Source organism: Nanorana parkeri, unplaced genomic scaffold, assembly GCF_000935625.1.
Source record: "Nanorana parkeri isolate BGI_ZX_2015 unplaced genomic scaffold, ASM93562v1 scaffold1450, whole genome shotgun sequence".
NCBI lineage: Eukaryota > Metazoa > Chordata > Amphibia > Anura > Dicroglossidae > Nanorana > Nanorana parkeri.
This window is the reverse complement of record NW_017307718.1, coordinates 4,745-23,197: the sequence shown is the minus strand read 5'-3', so window position 1 is coordinate 23,197 and position 18,453 is coordinate 4,745. Positions and strand designations below refer to the sequence as shown.

The window sequence follows — 18,453 nt, the reverse complement described above, 5'->3', positions numbered from 1 at the left end:
CCCCCCCTCAGCGGGCCGAGGTAAAATTATCAAACGTTGACCGGTCCTCGGCGATAAAAAGGTTGGGGAGCACTGATCTAAGGCACTGCTGGCTCTCAATACTAGTCTCAAGAGATTGGGTGATGTAACTACTGTGCTACTTACTGCTCGGCTTGCTTGAGAGGAAGCCGAACCAGTGGAGCAGCAGTGCAAGGATCTGCCTGCTTCTGCTTTATTCATGTTGTGAATCTCTTCACCCTCTAGTTCCACTGCTGCTTCTTAAATATATTTATCTTCCAGTAAACAGACCACCAGTCATCAGGGGGGACAGCTCTGACATGAGGAAGTAAAGCTCTGCCTCTACCAAGATGGCAACCTCCACACAGGGCGGAACAAGGCATGATAAGTTACTAGGGGGGAAAGATCAGCTGTAGGGAGCTTATACATTAGACACATCAAACAAATGAAACAGTGGGACAAACTGAGTGGCTTGATGCTTCAAGGTAGAGCTGTATGTCCACAGAGGGCTGTGGCTACCTATACAGCTGAACTGCAGCCAAAAATAACAAGACAAAAATGAATAGTCCATTAAGCCTTTGCTGCAAAATTCAGAGATTCCCCCCCACAGTACTTTGTTTCTGCAGCTAGATGTCCTCAGTCTAATTGCCAGCATCATTTAACACATTTCCACTGAGCCCAGGATGGCCTGTTTTGCTGGACAGTACATGGGGAGGCAGCAGAGTAATGAGCTCATTTGTCTGTCACCCTGCTCCCTCTTTCTATCAACGTGCTACTTGTCAATACATAGTTATAGGCTACTTGGACTGCAGGAGGCTAAAACCATGTCAAATTCAGGTACTAAGGGTCCCTACACACCTTACGATAATCGCGGGAAATCCCGCGATCGTACGATGTTCGGCGGGTTTGTGGCATGTCCGTACGATAACAGCCGCACGGGCCGGGGCGCGCAAGCGCACACTGCCCGTTCGGCATTGCGGTCATCGGAAGCCCGCCCCTCAGGGGGCGTGGCTTGCAATCATCGCAAGTACGATCTGCCTATGTTGCATAGGCAGATCGTACGTTTTTTTAAGTACCTTACAACCATCGCAAGACAAAAGTCTTGCGATGGTTGTAAGGTGTGTGCCCAGCCTTAGACTGCTACCATTTAGTGATGTATTATTAATGAAAGAGCTAAATGAATGCAGGTCTGTTATATCTGCATTGTCTTAGAAAAACTAATCCTTTATTAGTTGGGGAATAGCTAAGGTCCTATTCAGTTAAAAATTGTTAAACCACTAAGGGTCTTAAAGAAGTAGGAAGCCTCAAGTACCATGAGGCCCAAGAACACCATCTGACGTCTCTAGATGCAATACCAATAACTAGTCCATTGTCTTCCGCTTGCCTTTTTTTTTTGGCACAGCTTCTACAAATCAGGTCCTCTTTAATAAAAAAAAACAAAATATCTGTTGTAATTAGTGTATTTGTAATAAAGATTTACACATTATATACAACACACTAAGCATACCTGGCTCTTACCGTTTGTCACTGTGTAACACATTCTTAAGGGTTGACATAACTTAAAGGCCACCATGCTGCTTACTTTAAAACAGAACTATAAGAAAGCAACTAAATCTGAAATTCCCAACCTGCCAAAAAAATTTGTAATTCTGTTAAATGAGCCTTGTGACCCTGACACCCCTGTCAGACAGTATAGCCAGGCTGCGAACATCACTATTCACCACTACAATTAAGCAATACAACTTGGTTCCCAACCTCAGGCTGCGATTGGCTAAAAGGGAGCAGTGGGAAAAAAAACACATGCCTTATTTTCCTTTCAGCAAAATCGAAGTATTATATTGGCAGCAATCTGCAAAGTAGGAGATCCTGATCAGCTCACAGGGATATCCTTCCCTTTCTCAGTCCTGATGTGGATGGCTTGCAGGAATCTTATGAAGATTAAATCATAAATACAAGCAGCAACAAAATATGTTTACCGTTTTGTTCAGTGAATACAAAAAACTTTTTAATATGTCTGCCAACAGTTCAATTTATTACACAGTGTTCTGCCTTGAATGTTTATTGCTCCTCAACACATACAGCATGTGGTGATCGTGGTCAAAACTGAAGCTTGTGTTGCTTTGGACATTCCAGATGTACAGTGTATAGGTAAAATTAACATTGTTATTCTGACCTTGTCTGGAAAAGATAATCTCTTCAGATCATTAACACCAACGGTAACAAACATGGTAATCAATCCCTTTAACAGATTTGCAAATTAGGATCCTAAGAGAGGCTAAATACATGTTAAACATATTCAGCAGACTGTTAATACGACAAGTGTCTGATCAAAGGGGAAAACAAAAAAAACAAAAAAGTTACCCAGTTCGATGGTCACATAAAAGTAGTAAAGTAGGTATACAAAGTCAGGATTTCAAACAAACAAAACTGAATTCGGAACGTTAATTTGACCTTCTAATCGTTAATAGAGAGTCAAAACAACAATTAGTTTTGACCACAGTGACAAAAAAAAAAAAAGGGAGCATGTTGGAAATTTTATCTCGACCAAACTAATTTCTAAAGTAGGAAACGTTCGATATTGGCATAAAAAATTTGCCGATTGTTGTTTGAAATGTGTTTAATTAACGTATTCATTTAGCATTCGATTTTGGAATCAATGGAGTTTCCCAACGAAAGCCACATTCTCTGTTAGAAATTTGTTCGATCGAGAACACATTTCCAACATGCTCCATTTGAATGCAGCAGGAAGTCAGAAGTGCAGCACATATCAGGAACTCTCAGCGGAACATACTGACCTCATAAAGTACGAACACATTGACCTTGTCTAAATATACAGTAATAACTACAAAAAAATACCTATGCCTGGAGTAGAGCTTTACAGAGAGATGCGGCTGCAACTGTGAAAGGGTAGCACCATTTGCCTTCCCTTTCCTGTCCTTTCACCCATTCACAAAACACTGTGTGGGGGGAATTTATCAAAACTGGAGCAGACACCCATGGCAACCAATCAGCGTCTCTCTCCAGTCTGTTCAACTTTAGTTTGAAAATTAAAGAGAGAAGCCGATTGTTTCCCTTGCACAGCTGCTCCAGTTTTTGGCTGCTCCAATTTTGATAAATTCCCCTCCTTGTATTATTTTCCTAGAATGCAAGGCATTCTGTGAATGGATGAGGGGTGGATGAATGACAGGACAGGTGCTGCAGCCCTGAGAACATTTTTACTGAAGTTCAACAGTCAGCGCTAAACAAAGATTCTTCCACAAATATTAAAATATATGTGTAATGAAACATTTTTCTTAGTTTTCCATAAAGCAGGAAAGTGGTAGAACCCCTTACAGATTTTTTATTGTTGTCGATGCCCACACTGGGGAAATTCGCTTTTTCCATTGGTCATTGGGACAAAAAGTTATGGGGAATTAAAATGTTATAGTTGCCATCACAACAAAAGGCGAGGGGAAATTGTCCAAAGGGGCTAAAAATAAACTGAAATGTTTAAATCTGTCGCTACTCTATACAAACCTAGAAAAAAAAAAGTTTGGGCTATCATACACTTACATACAGGAAAAAGGAAGCTCAGCTTATATAAAATACACACATCACAATCCATCATTACATAAAATGTTCTGGAGCACTTCCTGCTCCAGAAACAATTGGAAGGTTTATGGCCCATTCACAATCAGTGTGGTGCTTTGAGGTAACGTGGTTACGTGCATTAGTGTGTTATGGTGCGATTCATGTTGAATCCCACCCCAACGCATAAATGAAATGCACTGTAAAGCCTCATGCACATGGGTAGGGAAAAAAAAAATGCAGCTATTAGAGGCTTTTTTTTTTTTTTATAGATCTGTAATATACAACAGTGTTCAAGGGCATACAACTAAAGCTCCAAACATGCATACTGAAAAGAGATTGCTGAATAACTTACATTTATACATATTAATTCCAGTGCCTATTCACGAGTAAGAATGGAGGAGGCTTGCTGGCTAATCAGGAAGCCAGACGGCAAGTCATTACACGCCGCATGGCTTCCTTAACCACTTGAAGACCAGATGTTTACACCCCCTTCCTGGCCAGACGATTTTTCAGTATTCAGCGCTGCGGTACTTTGACTGACATTTATTCCGTCATGTAACGCTGTACTGAAATTAATTTTATACCATTTTTTGGTGACAGACAGAGCTTTCTTTTGGTGGTATTTAATCACCACTGGGATTTTTATTTTTTTATTATACAATGGATAAAGAACCGAACATTTTGGGGAAAAAAATAAAAACTGTTTGCCCTCCTTATGTTGAAAAACATTTATTCTTTTACCATATTTTTGGTAAAATATAAAAGCAGGGTCACGTCTGGTAAATAGACCCCAAACATGTCAAAGCTTTAAAAGCTTTTACCGCTCATCAATTTATTGTGATCAGTGAATAATGGCACAATAGCGTGTATGTAAACAGGCATCGCTGCCTGTTTTTAAATTATGACAGTTTCCCGCTCCGGCACACGGGAGTGGATGGGGCTAACAGGCCGTTTACACCCAGGAAGCTCCCGGCCGGGAGGCGGCTCATTGCCCAGTGACCGTAAGTTCCGACATCTTTATTTGGTATCCACGAATACTGGAAAAAAATATCGGTACTCGTATTCGATACCAAAAACCTAGTATCGGTGCATCCCTACTTGTACGTGCGAAATTACACACCATGACGTGCATTTTTTCCATTGTCTCCTTTTTTCAACTTCTTTAAAGCTCCATATTGGATAGGAGTATTTTAATACACCAGCATGCATGAGCCCTAACAAGCTAAAATGCGCTGCGGTACACATTTGCAAAAATGGCGCACGTCAATTTATTTTTATTTTTTTACTCCAATAAGCTGCCTTACCGCAATGCTCCAAAGCGTCAATTTCTGAAAGGGCCCTAAGAATTTCCCATCCATGTCCATTAAGGCCACAGTCACTGGGCACCAAAAAAAGTTTGGGTAGAGATAGAGAACTGGTCACCATCAGTCAATTTGATGTATTTTTGGTTTTGCTTTCATGTTTATTAAAACTTGTAGATCTTTTTTAACTTGTGTCTGGCTTCATTCGAACTAAACATTAATTCAGATCTGTATGAGCTGGAGGAAGTTACAGATGTACAGTATTCAAGATATTTACAATTGCCGACCACAAATCTAAAATATTTATACGTAGCATTCTTTTCATACCATGCGCTGGGGTTTTTTTTTTTTTTATTAGACCAAAGATTTTGTATTAGTGGACAACTTCGGAAACCCCCAATGAAGCAAGTGACCGTTCCCAAAATGATTCATATAGAGGGAGAACATATACTGTCATTTACTGGCAAAAGAATGATTGGAAAGGATGTAGACAGGAAATGAAGAAAACTGCTTCAAATAAAAATACAGGAACTACACATCTCAAAAGTTCAAGTAAAATAAACAATATAAAGATATACACATACATACTTATTATAATGATTACGGTACACTTGTAAAAAAAAAAAAAAAAAAAAAAAAAGGAAGGAAGCATTACTGGCTCATCGAATGTGTTGTAGAACCACATGTCCTACTTTCTTTCGGTGTGCACCACTGCAGCACGTTGGTGTGAACTAAGGGGGTTAATCACTAAAGAGCCGAAGGATACAGCTGTAGCTTCGGCTGTCTTCAGCCGCCGGAGCCCTTCGGTTCGGTTTAGTTCACAATAGCCCGTTCAGCAGCTGAAGGCAGCCGAGCGGCTAAGCCCAACCAAAGGCATATGCTTCGGCTTGACTGAGCCTAAGTGACAGCTGAAACAAGGAGAACGGCCTGCCGAAGGCTGGCCGTTCGCCCCGCAAACAGACAGCTTGGTGGAGCCAGTCGTGACTTCACGGCTCGCTCCGCCCAGTTGTATTGATAGATCAGCGTCCCCAAATGACTCTAGCAGGTGGCGGCTAAAAGGAAACAGTTGGGCGGAGCTAACCGTCACTGCTAGCTCCACCTAATTGTTTCTCTTTTGCCGGCATCTATGCCGGCTTTTGTTTTTATTATTATTTTTAATTATTTATTTTGTTCTTTTCTTTAAACTATTTTAATTATTTTGTAATTTTCCTATATTGAAAAATAAATTTTCAACTTTTTTTTTGTGTTTATTTCACTTATTCTCTATTCTGCTCGGTACCTCGGAGGCATTCGGCTATTCACTTACTGCCTTTTGGCCCCTATGAGAATTTGATGTTGGATCAGCTGAGTCGAACTCCTTCTGCACTTCGGCTCAGCCGATCACGCAGAGCATGTTCGGCTTACCGAAGGCAGCCGATGTACGGCTGAAATCAGCCGTACAAGCCAGAAGTGAATAGCCGAACACTGTTCAGCTCACTTCACTTCGGCTAGGTTATTGACTCGGCTGCCTTTCGCAGCTTTGTGAATAACCGCCTAAGTGAATAGAACATTAGGCACTTTGCACTGGGACTGCAGTGAGAAAGGATGCTCAACACAAATGTTCACTTTATGCTAACAGGTTGAAGGTACCTGTACACAGTAGGTGATAGCTTTCAGTGTTGAGGGGTTGATGGTGGTAGCCACTGGCTCAGAGGATCCCAGTGTGAGAGTGACAAGAAAGGGCTTAAAGTGTATTTCTTGCCAAAACTATTTTAGTTATGGATGAAGTGGTGAATTGTTAGAAGCCCTATCAGGCTTTATTGGAGTCTTTGCTCTGCTGGGGTGAATTACCCTCTCTATTGATCCTGGTGTCCATTGTCCCTGGACTGAAAAGGCAAATCTAGAATGTTATGGTTGTCGCAACAGGAGGCAAGGAGAATCTTCCAATGGGAGCACTTGCTCTGGTGAAAACTGTCAGAAGGCATTTTCTATTACTTCCTGTTGTGTTTCAGTAAGGAAAGGTCCCCAAAGGGACACACAATTTAACCATTCTGCACTCCATCTCATGTAACCATTCTCCAGCAATTTATAGAGAGCCGCTATGAAAACTTTTTGTAAAAAGCACCTTCATCTCTTTTCATTCTACCTTCCTTCAATCCTCCATTCTGTACTGGCTGGAATTTTTCTCATTTTTGTCAATTGGCTGACCTCAGCCAACAACAAAAATAAAAAGTAGTAGTAGTTCCAGGCAAACTGGAAAGGAGAAACAATGGCATATTATTCAGGCACACTGAACAAAAACGTTTCAAAGTCACTATCTAGGAATTGCTGAAGAGCTGTGACATCGGAGACAAAGCAATAAAGAGCTCACAACAGCCCCTAGGCATACGACTGTTAGATCAGGTGGCATGAGGCACTTTTCAATAGAATAAATCACCCGCACCCTTTGTTAAAACACAAGAGTTAAAAAATAAATAAAATAGATAATATTTTTACCTTTCCTCCATCATGCATCCATGGCACTTAGGCAAGGGTGATGCCATCCTCCTTGTAGAAATATATGGGGAATGTAGAATAGGCCAAATCTTGCTGAGAAGAGTAGATGGCCCATTTTCTCACAAGACTGGGAGTACTCACAATTCCCTGTGATCTCATCGGCATGATGATGGCGTCACCCAATGTACCACAAAAGCCAGAGGAAAAGCAAGTTCAATTAACTTTTTACCCCAACAGGTGTCTTTTGCCCACTTAATTAGTATTTCTGTGGGGGGCTGACCTTACATTCAGTGCAAGGTCCACTTTAAGATAATTATACATGAAGTATAACTTTTAGCCTATAAATGAAATAAAGAAACTGGAAATGTTCACATTTCTACCTTGAATTACCTAAATTAGGAATTGCAGATGAAAATGAAGGATCTAATCTGCAAAAACTTGGAGGGGTGGTAAGCGCGTTATGTAATCAGTATCATGCAAAGTGTTATTCTGCCTATAATATCAAAAGCAATGATTTCCCGATCAAATGGCAAAGCAAAACATGCAAGACCCAAGCTGTGAGTGTAGCCATCAGACCTCTCCTGACTCATGGGCACATGTTTGTTTAGACACTAAACTGCTACCTGAAATTTTTTACATATCAATGACCACAAAACACAATAGTGGTGTTGAAGAGACTGTTACCTTGACCCTTCAGGGCAAACTGACATGTTTTCTTGAAGGAACAAGCCCCCACCTACTGACACTCACCCTTAGGCCCCGTTCACATTGAGCAATTTATCGCGCGGTAATTCCAGCGATATCGCGGCTATTTACCGCGCTCCAATGCTTGGTCCTGCTGTCGCGGGTCGTGTGTCGCTACAGCAGGACCCTTTTTGGAGCGGATTTTGCCGCGATTCAATGCTTTTTGATGCAAGCATTTGCGCGATATTGCGCAAAATGCAAATCGCGCAACAAACGCGCGAATCGCGCAGTGTGAATGGGGCCTTACTGTGCTCCAATGCTCCATCTGTGCCCTCAAGAGTTTCTGATTATGGCAGGGCATGTGGCTTTCACCCTTTCTTCCAGGGTGCAAATAGCAAATTATCAGGCCTGAAAACCAGGAGGGAGGGGGAGCCATTAACCCTGTGTAGGCCATAACATTATCCAACACAATGTTTGGATAGATTGGACTCCGTACTCCACTTGAGATCTTGAGAAATTTAACTAAACAAATGGCATACACAAACACTCAAGTGCTGCTGGGACTTGATCATGAGTTTGGGAACATTGCTCAAATTGGCACACTAAAGTACGTTGTCACTTCTCTAAAAAGGCACCTGCATCTACAAGAGGGTTAATGCTTACCTCCTCTCCAGTAGGCAAGTTCATTCTTCTTTCTCTTGAAGAGCTAGCAGCACTGCTTCTCCTCGACACTCTTTGGGGTGTTGGATGGTTTGTCCCCTGCTGATTGCCATGGTTCATCCCACTGACAGCTACTTTAATACAGGACACAATAACAAGGCATAAACCACAGTGCCCAGGAGGGGGGTGCTCTCAGACACTACAGAAGTGTCTGATAGCAGCACCTGTAGCCATTCAATTCACCGCCTGCTGGAGAGATACATATCAAGCTTTCTTCGGTCACGGGATGCCACTGACTCAAAAATTATAGTACAGCAACAAGGTTCACTTAAATGCTAGGTTCACTTTAACTGCGGTACATTTACCACACATACATTAGGGCAGCTCATATAATCCGGAGTGGGCTGCAAACACAACATAAATCGGCTCTGCGCCTTTTTGCAACACATGGTAGTGCATTACTGTGTGTTCTGGTGTGCTGCAAAGCAGGTTCATTCCCTTAATGCTCTGGGGTTCAAATCCCCAGCTGTAAAGCATGAACTGAGCCTTCTGGCTCTACATACACACTTTCAGAGCCAGCATTGAATTTTCAATCCAAAATCATCTCTTCTTACAAACTGTATGTATAATGGTTTAATCTTTGATTACATTACCCTCCTGGCACTTCCTGCATTCTTCCCTAGGTGACAATGACATATGTATTCCCTAGGTACCATGCCACACATCCCAGGAGGCCCCTGAATACTCGCATGAACCATGGCATGTCATCAGTGGGCTGGCTGTCTCTTTCTCGTTCTAGATACAAGCCCCCCAATGACACACCAACTGCCTGCCTGACTTGAGAAAATGGCAGAATGGGACCGGCTGTGCAGTGGATTCCTACAGAACACTGCTCGGTGTGCGAGTATGTTTTTTCTGCACAACCCTGACAAAAAAGGTAAAGGGCAGGAGGGGAGTGATGTTCCTCTTTAAAAAGATTTACGCTCACTTTCTGTCCATTGGCAACTTTGTACCAAGTAGGAAGTCTGGGGAGCTCTGCTGCAGCAACAAAGATGGAAATGGGCAGGTGAAAGCTAGAACCAGTCAGTTTTACATTTCTTTTAAGCTAGCTGAGCAAAATTTCTTGATGAACCAGCCAAAATTCGCTAAGTGGGCGGCCCTGTCCCACCCGATATTTTCGATTGAGAAAATCGAAGGAACCAGGCAGTAAACTGGCAATCGAACAGTGCCTGCATCCAATCAGGTACTTTGACAGCCGGTGTCGCTGACTGTCAAGATACAAAAGCTGCAGCAGTTAAGCGTGGATTAGGATTTGTTTTCCATTCAGCCCGAAAGCTGAACAAAAACACACAAAAAAAAAATCTAACAGTGTATACTCGGCTTTAGCGTTTCTGCTCCAGATTTTCCCTCACTTCCTGTGTGGTAAAAACTCATATCAGAAACACGGGGGGCACTCTATGAAGCCACAAATAGCATTAAAACACATAAGAGCTCCCTCCCCACTCCAAAATTAAAGAATAATGGTTACTTTATTGCCTGGCAGCTTATTCACTCTTCATTTCTCCACCTTCAGGAAGTGAGGAAAAGTAGTGAGCACTGTACAAACGGCACTGGGCATACGCATTTCCTGTGCATAATACCAGCTTTCAGAAAACAAAATTCTGGCACTCCCTTATGTCTATGGCTAAGGGATATCCAAACTGCGGCCGTCCAGCTGTGGTGGAACTACGAATCCCATGAGGATTTGCAAGATTGTCACAGTCACAGGCATGACTCCCAGATAGAGAGATGCATCATGGGATTTGTAGTTCACCACAGCTGGAGGGCCGGAGTTTGGACATCCCTGGTCTATGGGTATCCTTGGACATGGAACAATCGGATCCTTCAGACAAGGCTAAATCCAATTAAGACCTAGCCGTCAGAAAAATCAGCCAGATGCTTCTGTTTAACCAGCTTTAGTCACTTTGGTGTGAAGATCAAGATTACATAAACTCACGTCAGGAATATTACTTGTATCCATTGCAGTTCACTACCATCTACCCTGGAGCACATGAGCACACAGGCACGTAAGCACAATCTGGTCGGTTCATGCTTTAAGATACTGACACAGCTCCCCAGGTGCCAATAAACTACTCACTCTGCCTTCTGAATCACTATGGAATATTTTGTAATACTGTTTTATTTTACACAGCCTCAGGGTGTATTATACATTCAATTGCCATTGCAACTGCATTAATTGTACACAGGTGCACCCATTTCCCCTGAGTAATTGGGAATGCAAAAAACAAACTGCCAATGAGACATGTTAATTATAATAACAGGCTGCAAGGTAAACTAATCAGTGAGGTGGCAGGACATGAAGAAGGTACATCTGTTGAGGTGGCTTTATTACTGTACTGAGATTTCCCAGGCCTGCTTACATTGGGCGATACTTGTCAACCAAGAATATGGCATTACAATCATCCAAGCAGTAGGTACAAACATATGTACCACAATACCCTCATTTTTATCATCACACCAAGGTCTAGTTTAACACGGAAGTATACCAGTCAAGCATGATGTGCAAAGTGCAGTAACTCTCAAAACACTGATCAGTTGACTGCAACCAGGACAATAAGATTAAAGTATTATTTCGGTCAAATTGCATTGATATATTTCTCAGGGGTAGAGACATTAGTATAGAATTCTAGTGGCAGACTGTCCAATCCCCGGGGCAGAGGGATTTTTTTTTTTTTTTTTTAGGAACCACTGAAAACAGTTGAAGGAAACCTAAAAAGTTAGGCGCCAGCTTTAATTTTGTGTATATACTGTATTTGCTGGCGTATAAGACTACTTTTTATACTTAAAAAAATTGGGGGTCGTCTCATACGCAGGGTATACAATGTATACCTTTAATTTGTTTGGGCCAAGCTGGCCCGAAACAAACATCCCTAATCTGTCAGCCCGCTGGATGTGCGGCTACATACAGTATACCGTGCTGAGCCAATCACGGCGAGCGGTGTACACAACCTCTGCCAATCCAAGCAGACTTTGTATTCATTAATATAATACATTGCTCGCCGTGATTGGCTCAGCACGGTATATTGTATGTAGCTGAAGGTACCATACATACAGTATTACCGCACATCTATCCATGTTTTTAAATGGTGTTGCCACAGAAGTGCGGTAGTCTTATATGACGAGTATAGCCCAAAACCTATGTTTTAAGTGGAAAATTAGGGGGTCGTCTTATACACCCAATCGCCTTATACGCCGGCAAATACGATATATATATATATATACACATACATACACATACATTGAGTGGTATTATTGTGTGTGTGTGTGTGTGTGTGTGTGTGTGTGTGTGTGTGTGTGTGTGTGTGTGTGTGTGTCCAGGTCCAAGGAGCCCTGGTTAATACATAGGAGGGTGGGGCAAGGGGCATGGCTGGTAGGATGATTAGAGAGATACCAGCATGCTGTGTGCCGCAATGGCATCCTGCAAGAAAAAAAAGAGAACAGACACACAAACTGGCCAGTCCAGCACAGATCTGCTCCCATGCTTAGCGTGGTCAGAGTGGAAGAGGAAACAAGGGAACTGACAGGATTAAAAAACTGTATTAAAACAAAAGGGGAGGGGGTAGGGGGGCAGGCTAGATTAATTAACAGCAGCATGGAAAACACAGCCACCCATCTGATTTGTAGTTTTGGGGTAACAGACTTTAATTCTGAATGGTTGGTCACCACATAACATGAGCATCACATAACATTTGCAGAAACAGACTCCGATATATACTATTTGCCTGGCACCCGAGAGAGAGAGAGAGAGAGATTGTGTTATGCCCCATCTAGATTTGGGTACACTCATGTCACCGTGTGGTACGTTTGTGATTCCTTGTCCATAGGTACCTAACTTCTGAGTCAGATTCAATTATTGTGAATTGGGGCACACAATACACATGCACCCATGTGGCCCCGAGTACAGGAAGATAGGTCAGAACATGACCCTACTGCAGACGGAAAGGAGTATGGATACAGCATGCATTCAGCACGCAGAGTGACAAATTATATCTCAGAAATGATGCAGCTCCAATCATTTTGTACCAAATGTAATACAATAACCATGCTGTAGAGAGGTACAGCGTAAACATTCTCTATGTTTCCACCAATAATGTTCAGGAAACGCATAACATTCAACAAACATCACTCTGAAAAAGGAGTACAGTAGGTTGTTCATTAGAGTCAAGAAACGTATTAAAGATGACAATGTGAAGCAACCAATCAAAATGGATCTTTCATGCTCTGAGAACAGTAAACTAAACTCCGACTTCGGTATCCTATGTGTATCACTCTCAGCTGGCTGAACACCCAGATTTCCATGTGAACATAAGCCTGTATGAAACCACAACACCCAGGAAGGAGCCTAAAACATAAAGAATATTCTACAGACACACATTATCATTATGCCAATCATTTTTCATTGGGAAGAATGTCCCTCACATTGGTGGTCATGAAGAGCGACCCCTCACACTGGGGGTCACTGGGAAGAGCGACCCCTCACACTGGGGGTCACTGGGAAGAGTGCCCCTCACACTGGGGGTCACTGGGAAGAGTGCCCCTCACACTGGGGGTCACTGGGAAGAGTGTCCCTTACATTGGTGATCATTAGGAAGAATCTCGTTGGACGCCGGCAGAGAGGAGGGGACATGCATCTGACGGGATAAGGTATGCAGCCGGGTCCCCTCCTCTCTCGTACAACTGTTGGGCACTCTGTCCATTAACGAGTGCCCGATATTTTAGGGTGTCTCTCGGTGCGGGCAGCACCGCTATTGTGATGCCAGTGCACATTGGTGGTCACTGAGAAGAACGCCCCTTACGCTGGCGAGCTTCGGGAAGAACGCCCCTTACGCTGGCGAGCTTCGGGAAGAACGCCCCTTGCGCTGGCGAGCTTCGCGAAGAACGCCCCTTGCGCTGGCGAGCTTCGCGAAGAACGCCCCTTGCGCTGGCGAGCTTCGCGAAGAACGCCCCTTGCGCTGGCGAGCTTCGCGAAGAACGCCCCTTGCGCTGGCAAGCTTCGCGAAGAACGCCCCTTGCGCTGGCAAGCTTCGCGAAGAACGCCCCTTGCGCTGGCAAGCTTCGCGAAGAACGCCCTCGCTACATACAACTAAATATCTCATTGGTGTAAATGGTTATTTATTTGGAAGGCAGAAATTGCTCACAGCCCAGGGAACCCCCAGCAGCCTCTGGAGGAGCTGTGGTTGAGATATGCTGTTCTAGGAACCATCCATGACCAGGCATTGTTACTGCTATGGCTGGCTATAGCTCGGGAACAGATGGAGAGGAGTAATCTGGCTGATATGATGACTCTGCAGCACCATGCTCAAGGTTCAGTGGCCCTTCCCTTTCCCTATGTTCCACTACAAAGCCCTCTTCCCCGATCAGGTGTGGGACTGATAGCAATCTACACCGCCTGCGGCTTCCCCGACCACGCCAGACACTGCAGGATTCAGCTGGCTCCCCCTCTACAAGGAACAGATGGAACGCTCTCTACACACAATAGTAGCACTCCCCACCCCCCTGCTCCGGCACCAACATGGAGCATCCTGTGCTCTCCACGGCAATCAGGCCCATTGCACAGCGAACCGGACCCGGCTCCGTACTTCGCCATAGACACCCCTGTAACCCATAACACCGATGTGTTGGTACGCTCCTCAGCCGACTTACTGTAAACGGTATCGTCCATGGTGAAGGAAATGGGGGGACGATCGCTCGCCAGATAATTCCAAACCACCGTCAGATATCCCCCTAGCCGATATCCCCTCAAGCACAACGGATGTAATATTACTGTAACCGGCCAGCATACATCGATCTACACACCCAAATCCCCGTTTCACCTACATCCCACCCACTGGCTTCTTAGCAGCCACTCTCAAACCCCGCCCACTCCCCTGACCGACAGCGGCCTCAGCCAGTCTACAAGCTGGTCGTAGAACAGGCAGGGTGGAATGTGGGCGGTACTTTAAGACCCCTTTGTTTCGAGGATGGCCTTTTGCTGCTGATAGACAGGCATGTTATCCTATCACAGTCCAGATTCCATATCAACGCTTGAGGGAGAGGTGACCGACCAATCATATTGCCCGATAAGCGTGTGGGCGGGGTGCTCTCCGGGCGATAGTGGAAGGAAATGCTGATGGAATTTGTCAGGAATATTTCTGTGCTTAAACGGCTCACATTGTCATGCTGGAACGGACTGTATTCATGTGTCATACAATACAAGGAACAAGGCCTTATTATAAGGAAACGTGTGCTGACATTGCTGGCGTTCATTTCCATAATGCCACTTCTGACTTTGCTGTATAAGTGTTCTTGGCCTGTGATTTAGAAAGTAGTGAAGCCAGACACAGCCAGGGATTCAGCATTTTCAGAAGGAAGTCAGCTATGGCTGCCTCTGTATTTCTCTCAGTAGAGTGTCCTTTAACCACTTGCTGTCCGGAGAATTTTCTTACTATCTGCGCACACATGATAAAATATACATTTTTGGCTAGAAAACAGCTTCAGACCCCCAAACAATGTTATATGTTCTGAAAGCAGAGGCCCTGTAGAATAAAAAAAATGCTAGTGGCAATTTTTTACGCCGCACAGTTTTTGCGCAAATGTTTATCAAACCAGTATTTTTAGGAATAAATAAACTAAATTAAAATTTAGTGCACAGAAACAGAATATAATACCCTATTTTTTGGTAAAATATGAAAGATGGGATAACGTCAGGTACATAGATACCAAAAATGTCAAGCCTTAAAATTGCGTTCGACCGTGAAGCCGGAAAAAAAGTAAATACCCAAAATTTCCCATAGGGAAGATTTTAAACGCTTTTACGGTGTTTAGTGTTATCAGTGATTGACATGGCTAGAATTATTGCTCTCACTCCGACGTTCGCGGCGACGTAACGTGTAGTGCAATTGTGGTTTTCGCACGTAGGTGCACCAATGCTTGTTTGCGTGTTATGGGGGCAGCGGGGGACTTAAAACATTTTTTTTTGCATTTTTCTTTTATGTTACTTTAATTTTTATAACTTTAAACACTTTTTTTTTACACTAACCCTATTGCTATTACATAGGAAGCTAACAAGTCCCTATGTAATAGATAGGGTGTGACAGGTCCTCTTTATGGAGACATCAGGGGTCTCCCAGACCCCTAATGTCACCTAGGGACCCCAAAGAAGCTGAGGAAGGGGGGGCGCAGGCACGCAACGGTACAAGATGGCTGCTCCTTGATACCGCTCCGCACTCCTTGAGCCGTGAGACACCTGTTTTCTGCTATAACCCTGCCTGCTGGGTCGGTTTCTCAGGTGGATCGAGTACCTACTCACCCCCGGCATCCAGATGAGGTTCTCGCAGTCCAAGTACAAGCGCAGCAACCAGCCTTCTGAGACCCCTCGCACGCGCCGCGCTCTGGTCAAGATGGCGCCCGGCGGCCTACATGACGACTCCGCTCCTCGAATGTCGGCTGACTCCGAGGACAGCCAGGACCCATTCGCTGAAATCGGGCACCGTACGGCCTCCCTGGAATCCCGTATGGACCATGTGACCACCATACTGGAAGGCCACGAACAAGATTTGGAGACAGCCCAGACGGAACTCTCTCTTCTCCGCGACCAACTAGAGGACCATGAGAACCGTGCTTGGCGTAGTAATATACGCGTCAGGGGCCTTCCTGAATCGATTGAGGATCCCCTAGGCTCGGTCACCGCGCTGTTTCAGGAGTTGACCCCTGATCTCTCTGCGGACCGGTTGGAGATGGATCGCATTCACAGGGCGCTTGGACCAAAGCGGTCGGTTGGGCCGCCGCGTGATGTGGTGGTCAAGCTACACTACTTCCACATGAAGGAGACAGTCGCCGGCCTTGTCTTTCCAGGATCACCCCTACAGCCTATACTCGGATCTGGGCCCTTCGACCATCTTGAAGCGCAGAGTCCTTCGGCCCTACCTCCAGGTTCTCCGGGATGCGGGAATCAACTGCAGGTGGGGGTTTCCCTTTCGCCTCCTCTTTACGCACCAAGGGAAATCCTTCCAGCCCCGGTCTCCTGACGACGTGCGCTCTTGCCTCCGAGAGATTGGCCTCCAGGTTCCAGCGGAGCCCCCCTCCTCCCGGCCCGCAGCCTCGTCAACGGAATGCCCAAGCCTCCCAACGGTCCCATCCCTCACAAGCCTCGCAAGATCCTGTTCGGTCACCACGGAGATCTCAGGCCCTGCATTGTTTAGGCTCTCCGGTATTCCGCAGCAAGCCCAACGGCTGATTCATTCTGCACTGATGCTGGACTGCACACCGCGGCCTTGTGTTAGGCCCTTGCTATCTCAGGTGACTCTACTCTTTATTTTTTTCGTAGACTGTTGATTTATGGTTTTCGTTTTTACTTTGTATGCTCTTATTTTCAGCCTTTTTGAAATGCTATCCGGCATACCTAGCCTCCCTGACGCCCCTTCACCATGCGGGTCTTGCTGGGACTGGCCTGCACTGGCTGGGACTGGCCTGCATGAGCACTTACTGACTGTTAGGCCTGGTTTGGCCGTCCTTATCCCGGGTGTCCCTTTATTTTTTCTTTTGCTTTTCGTACTGACTGTTGCCCCGGAGTTTTTTCGTTTTTCTTTTCCTATTTTTCCTTAGTGCTTCCTGGAACGCCATTCGGAGCCCCTTATCTACCAGATGTCTTTCAACTGATTTGGACTTGCTTCGATCTGCATTGGGCTGCTAGGACTAGCCTGTGAAGGCACCTACTGCCTACTATGTTGGATTCCCTCAGCCCTCCTATTGTGGATTTTTTTTTTTTTCATTATTTTTAGTTGGTTTACTGTGATGTTTTTCTTGTGCCTCATATGGCAGGGGTTTGCCCATTGTTCACTCTGGGGGAGTATCAGTGCTTCCGCATCACCCATCCCGTATTCTTTAGAGATGGGCCTACGTTTGCCCTTTTGCTAGGCCCCTTTTTATTTTTACTTATATTTTTATTATTATTTTTATTTTTTGGCATCTCCCTCCTTATACAATGCGGACGCACTGTGCTCCCCTGTTATGCACCTTCGTTCTTAATTTTTGCATATATATACAGGGCTCGAAAAATCCACTCGTCCACTCGTCTGTGACGAGCAGACAGTGGAGCCCGACGAGCAGCTTCCCGGCCGGCCGGTGTGATTACACGGCCGGCCGGAGCTTAACACAGTCAAGCGATCGAGCGTCTCTATAGACGCTCGATCACTTGTATCAGCATCTGTCACTGCCGTGTTCGGTCCCAAGATCCGCTGTGCGCGATGCGGCCGGGACCGGCACGGCTCAGTGACAGGAGATCAAAGGGAGTTCAGTATACGAACTCCCTTTGATCTCGGTAGCAGCATTTGCCCTGTGATGTCACAGGAAACATGTGACCAGGAATCAGGAAATAGTGGGCGGCAAACTCTAATGAATTTAGAGCTGCTATACAGTGAGAAGGAGGCTGCAAGCAGATCTCACGTTTTTCCACAGTAAGTGTATTTTTCTCTGTATACACTCTCTCCCACCCTGTATACCCTCTCTCTCACCCTGTATACCCTCTCTCTCCCTGTATATTGTATACCCTCTCTCTCTGTATACCCTCTCCCCCCCTGTTTCCCCTCTCTCCCCCCTGTATTCCCTCTCTCCCACCCTGTATACCCTCTCTCCCCCCCTGTATACCCTCTCTCTCCCTGTATACCCTCTCTCCCACCCTGTATACCCTCTCTCTCCCTGTATACCCTCTCTCTCTCCCTGTATACCC

The 18,453-nt window shown here is 44.9% G+C and overlaps 1 protein-coding gene across 1 annotated transcript in view; it reads right to left on the bottom strand.

Moving 5' to 3' along the window:
* Window positions 1-14,563, bottom strand: part of LOC108798322 (cytohesin-2) — a 50,008-nt gene extending 35,445 nt beyond the window's left edge. Inside the window, exon 1 of the mRNA XM_018570062.1 lies at window positions 14,391-14,563. Coding sequence (XP_018425564.1) covers window positions 14,391-14,409 — 19 coding nt within the window. The 5' untranslated portion in view covers window positions 14,410-14,563. The remainder of the gene's footprint in view (window positions 1-14,390) is intronic.
* Window positions 14,564-18,453: the final 3,890 nt, after the last annotated feature.